This window comes from Zea mays, chromosome 7, assembly GCF_902167145.1.
Source record: "Zea mays cultivar B73 chromosome 7, Zm-B73-REFERENCE-NAM-5.0, whole genome shotgun sequence".
Taxonomy (NCBI): Eukaryota; Viridiplantae; Streptophyta; class Magnoliopsida; order Poales; family Poaceae; genus Zea; species Zea mays.
This window is the reverse complement of record NC_050102.1, coordinates 116,271,680-116,288,401: the sequence shown is the minus strand read 5'-3', so window position 1 is coordinate 116,288,401 and position 16,722 is coordinate 116,271,680. Positions and strand designations below refer to the sequence as shown.

At 43.4% G+C, this 16,722-nt stretch overlaps 3 protein-coding genes across 3 annotated transcripts; 1 reads left to right on the top strand and 2 right to left on the bottom strand.

Moving 5' to 3' along the window:
• Window positions 1-2,097: 2,097 nt before the first annotated feature.
• On the bottom strand, window positions 2,098-4,186 carry LOC103632734 (NAC transcription factor 32). The gene is made up of 3 exons (XM_020540924.2): window positions 3,574-4,186; window positions 3,081-3,385; window positions 2,098-2,985 (listed from the first exon to the last, which is right to left on the bottom strand). Exons 1-3 carry the CDS (start codon window positions 3,755-3,757, stop codon window positions 2,290-2,292), a joined length of 1,185 nt encoding a protein of 394 aa, XP_020396513.1. The 5' UTR covers window positions 3,758-4,186; the 3' UTR covers window positions 2,098-2,289.
• Window positions 4,187-5,018: 832 nt separating this feature from the next.
• Window positions 5,019-9,239, bottom strand: LOC100274063 (uncharacterized). The gene is given in 10 exon segments (NM_001148442.1): window positions 5,019-5,377; window positions 5,532-5,638; window positions 6,408-6,499; window positions 6,620-6,712; window positions 6,799-6,848; window positions 7,145-7,278; window positions 7,562-7,644; window positions 7,784-7,891; window positions 8,012-8,100; window positions 8,624-9,239. Coding segments are annotated over 10 exon segments (1,053 nt in total). The 5' UTR covers window positions 8,879-9,239; the 3' UTR covers window positions 5,019-5,335.
• LOC100193257 (uncharacterized) lies at window positions 9,006-12,033 on the top strand. The gene is made up of 4 exons (NM_001138406.2): window positions 9,006-9,234; window positions 10,165-10,797; window positions 11,230-11,328; window positions 11,457-12,033. Exons 1-4 carry the CDS (start codon window positions 9,073-9,075, stop codon window positions 11,805-11,807), a joined length of 1,245 nt encoding a protein of 414 aa, NP_001131878.1. The 5' UTR covers window positions 9,006-9,072; the 3' UTR covers window positions 11,808-12,033.
• Window positions 12,034-16,722: the final 4,689 nt, after the last annotated feature.

Here is a 16,722-nt window from a genome sequence, read left to right as displayed (position 1 = left end):
CGGTTATGGCCGAACGACTTCTCCAAGTCCTTCGGCGAGATTACCAGCGCTTATGCTCATCCGTTTGGCCTCCTCCTCCCCTTCTTGGCTCCTTAAAACGCATGAGCTGAAAATCCCCTGGTGCTTCACCCTCGAAACGTGAGGTTATCTGTTTTCTCTTTCTTCCACAATTTCAGTCCTGTTTTTGGATCGATTCGTTCGTTCCTGGTTTTCTTGTGTTGAGCGAGCCATTGGTGACTGGAAACTGGGAGAAAGAGAAGCCGCGCTCGTGGATTTCTAGCGCGCTGTTATTGTATTTCAGCGCCAGTGCAGTGCCGTTCTACTCTGATTATTGTCCACCGTGGCCTGGTGCTTGGGCTCCCTGCTGCGCGGTGTTCATCTTCTCGGGCTGGTGCCGTGGACGTCTCCCTCGGCTCCGGCAGCGGCTCTAGTATCTCCGTCAACCTCCCGCCAGGCCCGGACGTGGGCGGTGGAATTGGTTTTCTGGGACAGAACCTTGTGTTCGCTGAGCTGATCTTCCCACGTAGACAATCTACGTGCAGTGAGTTATCTGTTGCCTCACTTTATTTACTGTTTAATTTTTGTGCAATCTGCTAGTATTATTTACTTGGGTGTGATTGCGCAATCTGTGGGCGGATTTGATTGCTCGATGATGATAGCGGTGTAGTGAGACGACGTGACAGTCTGGGTTTTAGTGTATTGTTATTTTCAGCAGTAATATTATTTATGCCTAGTAATTTCTTTCACAATTGTGCAAACTGATTATTCAAGTTCATTATTGTTCCTTAATTCTGTGCACACTGTTTTGATCTTGATATTCATGCTTGATTTCTAGGCTCATAATATTTAATCTAAAACCCTGATTTGGTAAGATTGGACTGTCACGTTAGTCAAGGATCTTTGATCACCTATTAGCGTTGGAGGGCTGTTTATTACAGCAACCCGCTATTTTGAGAGCAACATTTTAAGATAAACAATCATGTTTATTAGTTTAATCTGCCTTCTTCATTTGCAAGCCATGTTTAATTATAAAATGGATCTGAGTAGCTATTTTACATGTTTACATGTTCTAGAATTGCTACTGTTAATTGCTGCAATAATTACATATGGCATTTGTCTGAGTTATATGCTTGTTTTATTCGGAATTAGAATATTTAATTTATTTAAATATGTTGGAAGCATGTCACTTATTTCTATAATATTACAACATCAACTCTATTGTAATTTTAGTAGCTTGGCAGATTTGGAAGCATAGAAATGTGTGTGTGTTTGACAATGCTTCTTCAAACATTCACGCAATTTTGCTGTCCATCCATGATGAGGCCTTGTTATGGGGTCTTGGTGGGGCTGCTGCTCTTAGGCAGGTTTGGCTGTAGTTTGATTTTTGGTTTTTATTTCCTAGGGTGCTTTCTTGGCACCTTTGTATTGGGTCTTTTCTAGACTTTTTTCTTATCTTCTTAATATATTGATACGTGGTTCTCCCACGTGTTCGAGAAAAAAAGAATTGTTTAAGAGGCTTGCTCGTTGAGAAATAGAGCTAGAGCAAGAAGTTGCATTAACATCACTTTTATACTGCTCAAACTTTGCTCTAGTGTTTTGTAGTCTTGTAAAGAATTTTTACAGGCTATTCACATCTTCTAGCCATCTAGATTCTATCAGTCTTCCGTCCAAGTCATACGGTGCTATGTCCGACCATATTTGTTGTGAGCTGTTCCAAGCTCTTCGTCCACCACCCATCGATGACTTTGTACCACCATCAATAATAACCTCTCCACCATGAACCATCAGGAACATCATATCGTTCTGCAGACGAATTTTGCAGTCGAAAGGTACACACTCCATGAATTAATATCGCTATCCACAGTGTTTAATTTAACTAGTATGCGAACAGTACTCATATTATTATGTGTTCATTCTATTTAATCTAACTAGTATGCAAGCAATGCTCATACTAGTGTTCATATTATTTAATCTAATTAGTATACGAGCACTGTTCACCCTAGTATGTGAAATTTCCATGATTTATGTTCTGGTTTTAATCTAAAAATTACCTATTTTGTCAAACAGAATTAGCATGCCTGACATGAAGATTGAAGAGCACACCTTTAATTTTCTGCGAAATTATAAGGTAGGTAATTCATAATTAGTAAACAGCTGAATATATTATTACCTAGTTATTCTTCACTCTGATACCTTTGCTGTTAACATGGGTATTTCTGTGAGATATGAAGCTAACTGAAAATATGCGATAGGTGGTCTTCTGCTAAGGAGCTCTTGCTGTACATCTTACTATGCGTAATATTTTTCAGTGGAGTTGCTATTGGAAGTTTCTTCGGAAGGTGGGGAACAAGGGAGAGAATCACATGGCATGTTGCTTGCCCAATCATCTGGCGAACCTACCCCTAAATTAAATGGGAATTTTATTTTTCGTGGGATTCCACACTCGTAGCCTGAGCTGTATCCGTTACCAGATTTTCTTTTGTATGGGTCATCATCACTATTTACAATACCTCCACTCGTGTCTGTAGCCCAATCAATGGGATATCCATTAGATGGTCCAAGCAGTCCAAACTCTGTGTTTGGTATAGCTTCATTCGCACTGCTGAGTATTCCAGGGGCCATGCTTAGCAGCGCTGATGTGACATCTGATGATTTCTGCTGAGATTGTATTTCTAACGGCAAGATGACGACTGAACTACTGTGGATGTCTTTCTCTGATGGTAGATATGGGCTACGGTTGAAAGTTATGACTTTACATGAAGAACCATCCTGTGAACTGCTAAGATTCTGCTGCTGTTGGCTGTTGAATCGATTTGCTGAGCAAGTGGAGGTTTCCAATGCAAAACGGGAAGCTTGTATGGACTGCAAAGCAGGTAACAGCTCTGGGTCTGCTGTTGCAATTGATGCAGGACCCCATGAGCGAGATAGCACTCTTTGTGCCACAGAATTAGGCTTTTTGAATACCCTGCAAATGGCCCATGCATCCTGAAAAGGAAGTATGAGAAAATGCAACACACACATATGTATTTTTTTTTCTGAAGTTTTGTGCTAGAACTGAATGCTCTGAGTAAAATGCTTACATCGGCTGGAATATTTTTGTCTTTTGGTGTTTTATTAGGGCGTGAGGGGTCGCCGAGTGAAGGAAGCCTGTACTCATGCATCATCCAATCAGTCTTGATTCCTTTCGCCGCTCTCCCTTTGTAAAAGACAAGAGACTTCTTCAGGCCTATGCACTTGGCCCCTTCAGAAGAGTAAACTGGCCTATCTGTTCCGGTTGCTTTCCAGAATCCAGCTCCTGTGACTCTGTTTGGTCTGGCACTGTTCCGGTACTTCCGGTCCCTTGGGCAGTAGAAGTACCATTCCTTCTCCCCGGAGCTCGAAAGCTCTATGCAAGAACAAGGTGATAAATGGTTGCAGCAAGTAAAGGTGAATATAGCAAGGCTTGACGTAAAATGATGCAGGGAGCCAAGTATAAACTATTATGTTCATAGACATTGGACTCTGGGCATTGAAGTTCATAGCCATTCAGTGACAGAAGAACGGCAGGTACAGTACAGAGATGGAGATGCTTACTTGGGAGATCCCATGGATCATACTTGTAGATGTCCAGCTGCCTAATGAGCTCAACGGACAGAGGTCTTTGCTGAATCTTTCTCCTGAGGTAAAAGCTTATGAGCTCTTCATCTGTAGGATGGAACCGGAAGCCTGGAAGAAGAACCTCATCTGGCTTGTTCGTATCAGCTCTGTCGTCATCCATGGATGAGGCTGGTGAAGCCTGATCCTGCCTGCCTGTTCTTGTGCTACTTATCTGGAGGTAGAATGGTTTTTAGAGCTGAAGGTGCTCAGGTAAGACAAACGACCAAAGCTGTCTCTCTGAAGTAAAACCAGTATTACTATGTACAGCTTTGTTCCCAAACACCCCATTCCTACACGTCTGACGTCTCGTACTTATTCCGGGTCATAAACGCTAAAAGCAGGTGGATAGCGTAGGAGTAATGCCTCATCTGTGCATTAGAAAAGTAACTTCAGCCGCTAAAACACGGCTCGCGAATGGGAGTGCCTCCTTGCATTAGAGAACTCCTATATATATTCCTTGTCTCGTTGGACCTATTTGACTTTTTTTTTTATTCTGGGATTATATTATATCAGTGAAGACAATCTTAGCAGCATACAGGGACTATCAATACCTTGCGGTTTACACAGAGGATTATGATCTAGGTAGGTATTTAGGACACCATGAACAGCCATATTTTTTTTCCATACTTCCCTATCATTTCTTTGCCCGTTTACTCCCACTAACCTTCCATCGCACAATTCACGTCAATTGCAGATCCTGCATGCATCCTGCCATGACTATTTTACAGGATGGAAATGGACTGGCCAGAAAGCGACGCCTAACTTCATTTGTTCCTCTTGAATGAAATTACTACTAGATAGGACAAGGAAACCATCAGACTGCAGATCAATCATGCATGTATCAAGAAGAGAACAATTAATCGACGGATCTTGATGTCGTTTTCGCGGTTCCCTCCATTCACACAGATGACCCGAGAAAAAAAAAAGAGCGAAAAATCACCATGTTCATAGCCACGCTAGTGACCTTTTGTCAGAAACTAATCAGACCTATACTGAGATTGGAGGTGTTTAGGAAGTGTTTGGTTTATAAGACTAATTTTTAGTCTCTCCATTTTAGTCTCTAAATTGTCAAATACCGAAACTAAAACTCACTCAAACACCCCTAATTCTCGGGATCTTGTCCTTCAAATATTTCTATTGAGTCGATGTCCAAACCAGTAGCTTGTGCAGAGTTCCATCTAACACACAGTTTCGGTAATTTGAATTCTGCTACCGAGGCATCTTTCTCAACCATAGTTAAAACCTAGGAGTGCATTGAAATATATTTATCGATTTTATGCCTTTATTTTATTGTTTCCTAACAGTATCTTGTCTACACTATAGAAAACCATATATGCGAGGATCCATGGTTCCGTCACATGTGTACACATAAAACATGATGTGAGTTGTCATTACACCTTTCTTTAACAAACAATATCAGCACAATTTAATCGAGTACTCCAGTTGTAAGAAACACTCTCAAAAGGGCAGCTGTTCTTACGTTAAGTTCAATCTGCCATCTTATACTGTATAAACAGCTTTACAGACTAGTGATGCCTCGTAACACTTCTGGAAACGCAACCATCAGCTAACTTGAAGACTCATATTTCCTTTCACGTAGTTTTGTTGGCATCAGGTGTACAAGAGCACATACCCAACGGATCTCCTTGATACCATATATATTATGCACAAATTATATGTGCCTGGTTCGTTCAAACCTTCACGATGCTCCCAAGAGCTCCTTGAGATCATATCCTTGCAGCTAAAACGGTCGAAAAATCACTGTCAATTGCTTACCTCCTACTACTCAAATCAGAAACTAGATGTTCCTACTCTTATGCAATTCTATGCATGTTAGCCAACGAGAATTTTCACCAGGAAAGTTACTGGTAGCCACATAGAGACTGATGACCTACCTGAAGAAAGGTTAGCAGAAGTATTACTCCTGAGTTCCAAAATGCATGAATTGTGATCGGAGTTAGAAGATTGCGGGTCTGAGCATATGAAAATCCCAATGCAACACCTGCATAATAATCAACTAGGTTAATGAATGACGATGGCATGGCAAACATATAGAATGAGAATGTATCAGGTGCAAACCACCCACCTAGTGCAAGCCGTGCAAAACAACACTTTGGTGGAGGTGTGATGGTGTATTTGAAAATATACCAGGGGAGGTGGAACAAATGTTTTAAAAACTGATGCACGATGGGAGGATTGTTTTGAAAAATTATCATGACTGTTTGCAGTTGATATGTTACCAAATAGAATAGCAACTCCAATCATTACAACCGGTTGTATGTTCAAATCTTGTATCGCAACTGTCTGGTCGTAACCCCCTTGGCTACAATTTGCAGCCATGGCTGTCATATCTCAGTATATGTGCAGCAACTTTTAACCCCTTTCTTAAAAAAAAGGCCACACATATGGCATGCACACAAATGATGGCATAACAAAAACTTATATGACCAAATTAGCAATTCCTGTAATTGACAATATATCGGATATGCCAATGGTTGTGATTCTGTATGGTTTTGTGGATGTCAGGTTTAACTATTTAGGCATTGTGCCTGCCCATGGTGTTTTTCCCACAATTTGCAGCTGTGGCTGTCATATATTTGAGGAAGCTTTTGACTTCTTTCTTCCAGTGAAAAGTTCACAATTATGACACAACGAAAAAGATAAAAAATGATGAAACAAGACAAATGTTGTGTTGCATTTGGATATGGCCAAATTGGCTACCACCTATAGTTTTCTATTTAGTTATATCTGAAGAGACTATAGAGAATTACCAAGTATAAACAGCTGCGGAAATTGTCCAGGAGTCAGATGAGCAAGGGCAAATACAGCAGCACTGACAAGTACACAAGCTGGAGTAGGAAACCTGTACCCAGAGGTAACTGGTGAATATAGAAACATGCGAACTTGTATTGTGCCAAGTTTGTACATGCAACTATGCAAGGAAGAGAAAAGAAAGGCTCGGACAATATAATTGGATTTTTACCACTTAGTCAAGGACACCATTAGAAATCCTCGAAACAGTGTCTCCTCGAGAAGTGGTGCTAGAACTCCAGTGATTCCCACCAAAAAGGCAGTACTAGCAACAGAAAGCAAACAAGATCAAGTTCGGGTTGCCCAGTAACAGGCATTAATCCACCAAAGCACAAACGCGGCACATGATACCTGGTAGTGGATGAGCCAATCAGCGGCAACAAAAGGACTAGTGAATCAGTCTGAGTCAATGAAAGGAACATTTTCATGAGTATAAAATAATGAATTACAATGCCTCAAAAAAATAATGAATAACAAGAAGCGCTTAGCATAGTTTTACGTTCCACATACACTAAAAAGTCAAACAAAATATGAAAAAATGAGCATAATTCAACACAAAACTTATCTTTTTCCAAATAAATCGAATGTCAAAGAGTTCGGAATGGAACTGAGGTGACAAATAAAGTGTGAGGAATAATAACCAACAAATGGTAGTGCACCAGAAAGGTCTAGTTACTAAAGGAAATGCTTGTCTGACCTCTCTCGCTGGAGTTTCACCATTCAGATAAGTCATAGCAGCTCCGGCTAAGGCAATAGAAATTACTGCTCCAAAGAGACCAATTCCAGCCCACAAAAGCCATCCATTTTGCAGCTTGAACGGTTCTTTAATATCTGAAAGTTCAACAACATTCTCGTATAAATATAATTGTATTCTTTGATAAAGATGTTATAGAAGCAACTATTGATCATATTTTAAACTTTGAGAAGCATCAACCATGAAAAAGAGAATAAATTTAGATTGTTAATTACAATTTAGAAAGTGATTCAAATTCCATAGAAATATCACACTATACTTTCCACATGACAAAATAGCTTCCATGATAAAAAAAATGGTTCTCTACTTGCACGAAAACAACTTTATTCAGTGACCAAGGTAACAAGAGTGAGCCCTGACCATAACGAAACACATCATCTGGGAATGGTCGAAAAGTGTTGGTGATGCCAAATATAACACCAAGCACTACTACTGTCACACTCCTGCACAGAACAGTACAAAAGCAAAATATAAATCTTTTTTGGCAATTTGTGATGTCATTTAGTGGTGGAAGATAATCAGCTTGCCATCAAGGGAATTGAAAGGTCTTGTGCACATATGCATAAAAAACATGTATCATACAGCTGCCCAAAGAAGAGTATTTCTGCCTTCTCATCTATAGTTGCCTCCACAGCTTTAAATCCCAGTTCTTGCAAAGCCAATTGCTCAACCAATCCTGTCAGAACAAAGCTGTCTAAAGAACACTCAGAATGATTTATTCAATACACATGTACAGTAAAATCAAACTTGCGAGCCTCACTCTATACAACATAAAATTCAAATACCTGATGCGCAAAGGTTATGGCTTACCTTACTCCACAGCCTACCATGCTGAGCACAACAGTTTGCCATTCCCATGGCACATCCCATCGGCGAACGATCGCCCACTCGTCTGAACTCTGCTTAGGCACAGATAATGTCACAAGATCCACGCCAGTCACCACAAAAACATGATGAAAGTTGGAATAGGCGAAATGCATCTAAAGTCCACAAATGTCCAGGATTCCACTACATACATTGCTTTTACAATCTTATATGGATTCCTGAACGCTTACTCTGGTGCATCCATATACTGATTGGTTTGTTGCGCATGCGCACCCAGGTTCGCGTCAGCCAGGCCGACAAGACACGATAATTCTGGGCGTACGTGCAGATGCAAGGAAATGGTCTCAAAATAACTTACTTTACATCTGCTTATGCAGACCACGTCCCTCGCATGCAGTCAACGAAACAAACGCTCAGCTACACAGTGGTTCAGAATAGGATGGTGCGCAGACAGTATATTTTCCTAGCTTGTTCCGGAAGCTAAATTCTACACTTAACATACTGCATCCCTAATTCCCTTTGTTATTCACAACCGGAGCATGTATTTGTTGTGTTTAATTCAGGAGGTTATAAAGAAATGGAACGTTTGAGCATCACCTTATCTGAAGGCGGGGGCGTCTTGTTCTTGGCATTGTAGGAGAAACACGCGTAGCCTCCGCCCCTTCTGCAGCTCCTCCTCCACTGGCCAGTCACCGGCCTCCGCTGCAACCGCTGCTGAGACCTTGCTTCTACGCGGACAGCTGGGAATGGCTTCCTTTGTCTCAAGAGGAGGACGGGTATGCACGGGAGCGGCCGGAGGAGGATAAGTGATAGCGGCGGCGACGACAGTGAGGAAGACGCCATCGGAAACATGCCTTCTGCACTGCCCCCTCTGCTCTGCTGTCTCGCGGCTTAGCGGGGATAAGATGAGGAGTCTTTAGAAAATCATGCACACTACCAGGTGAAAACAGAAGTTGTAAAGGTACTCGTGAAATATCCTATAGATTGAGGGTCCGCATAGCAAAAGAGAAGTTAGGCCTTCTTGTCCGCTTGTGTTGGCGGCGGCGATGGCGACGTCGGCGAGCACGTCCGGCGAGTGGCTCAAGGGCGCGCTGCAGGAACTTCGGGAGCGTAAGGGCAGCTCGCTGGAGTTCGACTCGGATCTCATCTCGGGCCTCGTCTCCTTCTGCGAGCTCGCGCCTCCCTCCGACGCCACCAGCTATCTCGAGGTTCGTTCTCCAGTGTCCATCCATTTGGACGGTGTGTGTATTGGGCGATTGCTCCCAGATTGCTGTGCTATTGGGATCTGGGTTTGTACGGCTTTCGTTGTATGGAGCGGATGATTGAATTATCTAAAATGCCTCAGCTTCATGTTATTGGGAGTCTTAGGAATTTTCTATAATGGGTACAAAATTCAAGTGCTTCAATGAATTTTCCCGTCATGACTGAGATTTATATCCTGATGCAGTATTGTAAGCGCCATTGGGTGTCATGTAGTGTCTAGGGCATAACGAGATGCTGATCATTGTTCTGCTGCTGGGTGTGAATTTTGGTCAAAACTATCTGGTTTCTTTAAGGCTTGATGTGAAGGTAGATTGTTATTTCCACTGCCATTTTTGCATTGCCTTCTCATACTGATGCAAAATCATGTGATGTTTGTCACTTGTCTAATTGATTCCACTGCCATTTTTGCATTGTCTTCTCATTCTGATGCAAAATCTTGTGCTGTTTGTCGCTTGTCTGATTGATGTGTATGTACTATTCTCTCAAAATCAAGGAACACATTTCTCAGTGTAATATGTTATATGTCTCTTTATGTTCATCTCGAACTTGAAAAGGATGAACTAAACACGCTTTGCCCAAATACCCATGAGGCCATGTTAGTTGAACTAGTGTGCCCTTAGCATTTTTCCCTTTCTTTCTCATTTATTATTTTCTCAAAACTACACTCTCAGTTGGCCAGTTTGCATTACTTCATTAGTACCGTTGTAGCTCAATCTCTCCTTCCATTAGTTCTTTTGTTTTGTTGTATGTGTTTTGTACCACTTGTTTTCAAGCCACATCATCAGTACATCATGACTTTTCAAGCACAAATGTTGAGACTGCTGTAGCTTAGTTGACATAAACATTTCTCATGGTTTGCACCTTTAATGGTGCAGAATTTTATTGGGAAAGAAGCTGCTCAGGACATCATTCAAGAATACTTGCGGAGGAGGGGTCACATTGGTTCCTCAAATGGAACTGAGAGCTTTCAGTCATCTAACCTTCAGCCTTATGTTAAGCCTTCAGCTGATGCAGCAACTACACAAACAAAGAAACAAACACGCACGCAAAAAGATTCAGCATCTTCTTCTAGTCAGAGTTCTAAGAGTCAATCAGAAATTGCAGAATCACAAGTTCCTTCCAAGAGAGGTTCAAAAAAGAAAGGAGCAAAGGTCATTTCCCTCGCTGAGGCAGCAAAAGGTTCTATTGTCTTCAAGCAGGGGAAACCTTGTTCATGCCAAGCACGGCAACATGACCTTGTCAGCAACTGCTTATCATGTGGCAAAATTGTGTGTGAACAAGAGGGCGAGGGACCCTGTAGTTTCTGTGGCGCACTTGTCTTGAAGGAAGGTAGCACTTATGCTGGTCTAAGTGATGTTGGGCTACCCCTTTCCGAAGCAGAAACTGCAGCTGAAGCATATGCAAAGAGGCTTGTTGACTATGATAGAAATGCTGCAGCAAGGACTAAAGTTTATGATGACCAAAGTGACTACTATGAAATGGAAGGAAACAGTTGGCTCTCTTCAAAGGTACCACATTTGATTATTTGTACTTGATAGTTATATTGCATCCCTTGTGGATCATACATGCTCATATTTTAACGCTGCTCGACCCATTGATCTTTGTTATGTCTATGCTAAGCCTTCATCTACAAATATCATACCAAGTCTGTTATGCGCAAAGTACATCGAATCCTAATATGAGAATTAATTTTATTATAAGTATCTGTTATTGCAGAGTATTCCTTCTAGTTTTAATGATTTCCACAGAGCTAGCTTTATTTTCATAGCGAACTCATATTTGGTGTCCTTAACAATTAACATCAATACTATGTATTTCTAAGAACATGTGACTTCAAGGACAAGACAAGAAGCTACTGTGTTGCTGTTTTCAGATATATACATGTCCATTCGAGATACATTCAAGAATGCTAACTGTAGATACCTATTTTCACACTCCAGGAGAGGTCAGTCCTGAAGCAGCAGCAAGAGGAAGCTGAGGAAGCAGCTAAAATCCAAAAGGGTAAAGTGATTGTTACATTTGATTTGGTGGGCCGTAAGGTAATTCCTGCTGGACATCAGTGCTTTTGCAACCTCACTTTAAAATATCTGCGCTTAGTTGAACTTTTGTCTAGACGCTCTGGCAGAGTATTTGGATGTAGACGTAAGTTCGCAAGTGTTTTATTCAGGTGATTTTGAACAAGGATGGAAGTACTGAGGTGGAAACAGAGCACCCGATCATGCGACCGCCGGAAGAGAAGGACCAGAGCCACCGCATACAGCCCAACCCCACAATCAGAGAGCAACCTGTGTTCGTCGAAACAAGTCCAGTCAAACCAAAAACTGACCGAGCGAAACAGAGCAAGAGGCTTGCCAAGAATGGTCTGTGCCTGGAGGTAACCGGACGGCTGCAGCATGATGACAAGGGCATGGAGAGCATTCTGAGTGGCAAGGTGAAGAAGGGTGATCACTTGGCTTACAGCTCCTTTGGTCAGGCACGCGAAGGGGATGATGTTGAATGCTCCCCGGATTTTGACTGAGCCTTTACTTTGAGGTAAAAAACATGAAACAGCCTGTGAAGTTGCTATGTTCCCCATCCAACTACACATGAAAGAGCACCTTTTTTCCAACTTAATTCCCTGCAAAATGCAAACTGTGAGAATGGCGCTTCGTGTACATGCTTTACACTATAGGCTATGGATCGAATTTTCATAAGGTCATGTTTGTTTATTATATAATCCAGTTTAAATAAGTTAAGAGGCAAACAAATAACACATATTATTAGGTAATATTATTATGTGGATTGTATAATTTAGATATCTAGATTATGATAATTCATAAGCAAGTTATTAGGTGCTTATATAATCTATAAGGTCTTGTTCTGTTATTCCCATTCCATATGGATTGGGTGGAATTAAAAAAAATCATGAACTTTGACTTGTTTGGGATTTAAATACGCTCAATCTCGCTCCATCGGTCCATCCACATGAATTGTGATCAAACATAACAAGCCCTAAGTTGGACTATATAATACTGGAGGTAGTGGAACTTTGTGATTTTATCCCTTGTTTTTTAACTTTGTGATTTTACCACTCTGTTTTGAAAACGAAGTTGTTGTTTGCCTTCTCCCTTAACACCGTTAGTGAAAATTAGAATTAGTTGTTAAAAAGTAAAAAACAAGGGATACAATTACATTGCAAGAAGGATATAATCACAATTAATCTTAAAAATAATGTTAAAACTTTTAGGGTTAATTGTGATTATCTCTCCTCTCGCCTTGTAATTGTGATTTTACTTATTATTTTTAATTTTTTAATCACTAATTTTGATGTTCACTAAGGGAGAGAGAGGCAAATGGTGGCTTCGTTTTCAAAGCAGAGAGGTAAAATCACAAAGAGCGGTAAAATCACAATTGAAAGATCAGAACACAATTGCCCCTAAACAGACGTTCTTGTCTCGTTTAGGATTTGACCCCTACCTGCCAGGTAACTCCCATGATGCTCCGACCTTTGTCAGTTGTCACTTGTCACCAATAGTCGACGTACTGCACCTTGCCTTCCTCACCCTCGGTCACTACACGCCTAAAGGCCTTCCCTCTAATCTCGTTCGCAACCAATTGTTTGACCGTGATTGTAGTAGGTCTTAACTAGATTTCACACCAAATCATTAGCACACATAGATTGATGTGTATACATGGTCATATAGACATCCAAACAATCCCTAACTGTTTAACTGGTGGGGAAGGCGACAAAAGTTGAAGACAATTCATGGACTAGATGTGGATGAGGATCAAACGGAGGGAACACATGTATGACTACTTCCAGTAGACTACCTATCTTATTCTCTATCTCGTTTCCTATTTTAAACTTCACTTTATAGACAGTGTAAGAAATGTAAAATAATATTTTGCTTGCACGATTCTTTACACAGCCTGCTGGAGATGGTCTAAGGAAGAAAGTTTTGTACCTCTTTCATTCTAAATAGGTCACTTTAATTTTTTATACATAGATTCCGTTATGTATCTAGACATACATTATTTTTAGATACGTAACAAAATCAATGTACCAAATGTAATACCCACTTTGTAAGAAAGTCTAAAAGGAGAAATTATATTTCTTTACATATATGTGTGATATCTCTCTTTATCATCACATGGAAACACCTCAATTAAACAAATAAATGACTAACAAAGGACACCACTTGTCAGGTACCATAATTAGGGGTACCCCCAACGCTCCTAATCGTGGCTGGTAAACACTCTCAGACCAACTGACGGATGCGGTTCAAGCCAAGACTTTGTCTACCCGAGGGACGCGATCTCACCGAGCCCAGCCTCGGGTTGGAACAGTAGTCCCGGACGAGTTCACGCCTCGCCCGAGGGCCTCCTCAAGCAGCGGGCGCCCCCTCGGCACTCCCGAGGCCCGGCTCGGGCAGGCTTCGTTGTGAAGCAACCTTGGCCAGACCGCCTCACCAACCGACCGCTTCGCAGGCGCATTAAATGCAGGGGATGCCTGACGCAGTATCCTGACACACGCGCCTTAGTCAGCCAGGTCGAAGTGACCGCAGTCACTTCGCCCCTCTTCTTTACTGTCCGATATGACAGGAAAACAGCGCCGCTCGCTCCGCTCCGACTGCCGTGTCAGCCACCCCGGCAACGACTGACAACAAGTCATGATCAACCAACGAGTTCAGCCTCGGGCGCAACAGGAAGCTCCACCTCGCCCGACCTCATGCTCCGGCCTCGGGAGGAGGTCTCCGCCTCGCCCGACCTTAGGCTCCGGCCTCCGGAGGAGGTATCCGCCTCGCTCGACCCCCAGACTCGGCCTCGACCCTGGTCTCGGGAGGAATCGCGTCCTCGCTCGACCCCGGCCTCGGCCTCAAGAGAAGTCTCCGCCTCGACCGACCCTGGGCTCGGACTGACCGCGCTAATAGGGGATGCATCATTTCCCTATTCCTAGCCTGCTCAGGCTAGGAAGAACAAGACCGGCGTTGTCGGTGTTTTGGGTCCGACCGCACACCCGGGGTTGCCCCTCAAGGTGTTTTTAGGAGTAGGACGGTGTCGACGACTGTAGCAAAATGGTTCGTGCCGATCGCACGAGGGACAGTGGACAAGATTTACAGGTTCGGGCCGCTTAGAGACGCGTAACACCCTACTTCCTGGTGAGTATGCTTGGTGAGCGTGGTTACAAGAGGGCTCTCTGGATTGAAGACACAGAGAGTTGATGTGGGTGGCTAAGTAAGATAGGGTCGATCGTTCTGAAGGGGTGCCCCCTAGGCCTTATATACTCGACCGTGGGGCAGTACACGTGGATATGATAACAACAAGTAGCTAAAAGGTAGTGAACCTCTTGAGTTTATCCCTACGTAACCCTCGCCGACTTATCCTCGCATGGCTCCGTTGCATGGGGGCTTCAGCGCGGGAAAGTCGGGTCTCTGTTGCGATTTACTTGCTCGACGTTGTGGGCCGTCCGGGTTTGCACCAATCCGGTCTCACATCGCTCTGCTTTGTTGGTTGTTTCTCCCCAGGCCCACGAAAGAATGACCTTACGATTTATTGGGCCCTTAGGCCTTTCGTGAGGTCTTTTACTCCTTTAGTGGACCCGGGGGATATCTATCCCCCACAAGCCCCCGATCTTTGGGTTAATTTAGAGGTAATCAGCCCAAAGATCCCGGGTCCAACTTGCCGGTGTTTTGAAGAAAAATGACTTCCTGCTGTCTTCTCTTGCTCCGATCACTCATTTGACCGAAGCTTAGTTTCATGCTTGTGCCTTAGAGGTCGGCATTTCAATTTGTAGGATTCTGAACTTCATTGGGTGCACCGGAGGTGCACCCAATGGGTGTAGCCCCCGAGCTTTGAGTAGATTTTAGAAAATAATCTACTCGAAGGTCTTCCCTAGAAATTATCTCCATTTGTGCTCCTGCATCTTGGTTGAGGGTTGGTCTTTTAATCTTGTCCCATGCCTTAGAAATCGGCACTATCTCGGCTTGGAATGATAATCCATGGGGTGCACCGGAGGTGCACCCAATGGGTGTAGTCTCCGACCTTCAAATGGATTTTTTAAGGATAATCCATTCGAAGGTCTTCCTTTCGTGCCTCTTTGCTGAAAATTATCCCTTTCGTTTGTAAAAATTGGCATGAAGCTATTTGCATTATGCTTTGGAGGTCAGCATTATGTCATCAATATTTTGCTGCAGAGGTCAGCATATATTTTGTCTTTAGCAGCCGAGTTTGCAATCCATCCATATCTTGCTAGGTAGTGCAATTTATTTGCTTCTACGACTGATTGGACGTTTGATGGACGTTCTCTGTCTAGTCTTCACGTCGCTTCTGTCGGCCATATCTTGTACTTCGCTGGCTATATTTGGCTTTCCTCTGATCCTTACTGATATCTCATTTTTGTCTTGAGGTATTCACTGCGTGCCCTGCACAGATGTGACCGTTTTGAAAAATATACTGATAATTCCTGGGCGTCCCCCCCCAATGGGTGTGGGCAAGGGACGGCTTGGTACGCTGAGTGTTTTAGCCGGCTGCTTCTGAGTAGTAATGTGATGGGACGGCGAGTGTAATCATATCCTTTGCGCTGTTGACTGGAGTCCCAATGGGTGTAGTGTTGCATGAAACGGCGTCAGCCGCCTGACGTGTCTCTAGACGGGTGGAAGTGCTTATTGAATGCTTTGCGACTGTTCAGTGACCACGGTTGGAGGTGAGCGGTTGCCTTTCCCTTCTATAAATAACGTCGTTGCCCCTCTGGTTTTTTCACATCTCTTCGCTGTTCTTTACTGTATCCTTCTCTTCTCTCCCGTCTGCTTCCGCCATGGGCAAGAGTAACAAACGCAAGCGCGAGCCGACTCCTCCGTCGGAGGACTTCGGCGACTCGGAATACTCGGAGGAGGAGTTCTCCTCCGAGTCCGAGGGGTCTCCGGCTCCCGTCTCTCCCCCGGCGTCGTCTGATGATTCAGACGACTCCCAGGGGATTGCCGCGGAAGTCTGGACGTATATCTGGGCCGTCGAGCGCTCCGGGCTCGAGGGCTCGGATGAGTCGGAGTACTCCTCGGATGAGGAGGACTCGGACGGCGGCGAGGACGAGGACGACGACGACGACGACGACGACGACGACGGTGGCGACGACGACGGTGACGGCAGCGGCAGCGGCGAGGGCAGCGGCGGCGGCGACGAGAGCAAGGGCAGCACCAGAGGCGGCAGCAGCAAGGGCAGCACCAGGGTCGGCGGCGGTGGCAGCAGCAGCAAGGCCAGTGGCTAAACGCCACTGGTCTTTAGATATTAGTATAGTGTAGTTAGAATAATGTAGTAGTAATGTAGAGTAGTATAGCGTAGTATAGTAGTAGTAGTAATGTAATGTAGTAATAGTAGGGAAGCATCAACTCGCAAAGAGTTGATTTGTAAGCTTATTGTCTTCCCTTAATGAAAGAATGACGTTGGCTTCTTCTTGATGA

What these genes read in the sequence shown, in the direction of transcription:
- LOC103632734 (XM_020540924.2), bottom strand. Translation starts at nt 3,757, where the DNA reads ATGGATGACGACAGAGCTGATACGAACAAGCCAGATGAGGTTCTTCTT. An exon ending in TGATCCATGGGATCTCCCAA is followed by an intron (nt 3,386 to 3,573) that starts GTAAGCATCTCC and finishes GTTCTTGCATAG; the next exon opens with AGCTTTCGAGCTCCGGGGAG. An exon ending in ACAAAAATATTCCAGCCGAT is followed by an intron (nt 2,986 to 3,080) that starts GTAAGCATTTTA and finishes CTTCCTTTTCAG; the next exon opens with GATGCATGGGCCATTTGCAG.
- LOC100193257 (NM_001138406.2), top strand. Translation starts at nt 9,073, where the DNA reads ATGGCGACGTCGGCGAGCACGTCCGGCGAGTGGCTCAAGGGCGCGCTG. An exon ending in ACGCCACCAGCTATCTCGAG is followed by an intron (nt 9,235 to 10,164) that starts GTTCGTTCTCCA and finishes TTAATGGTGCAG; the next exon opens with AATTTTATTGGGAAAGAAGC. An exon ending in TTGATTTGGTGGGCCGTAAG is followed by an intron (nt 11,329 to 11,456) that starts GTAATTCCTGCT and finishes TGTTTTATTCAG; the next exon opens with GTGATTTTGAACAAGGATGG.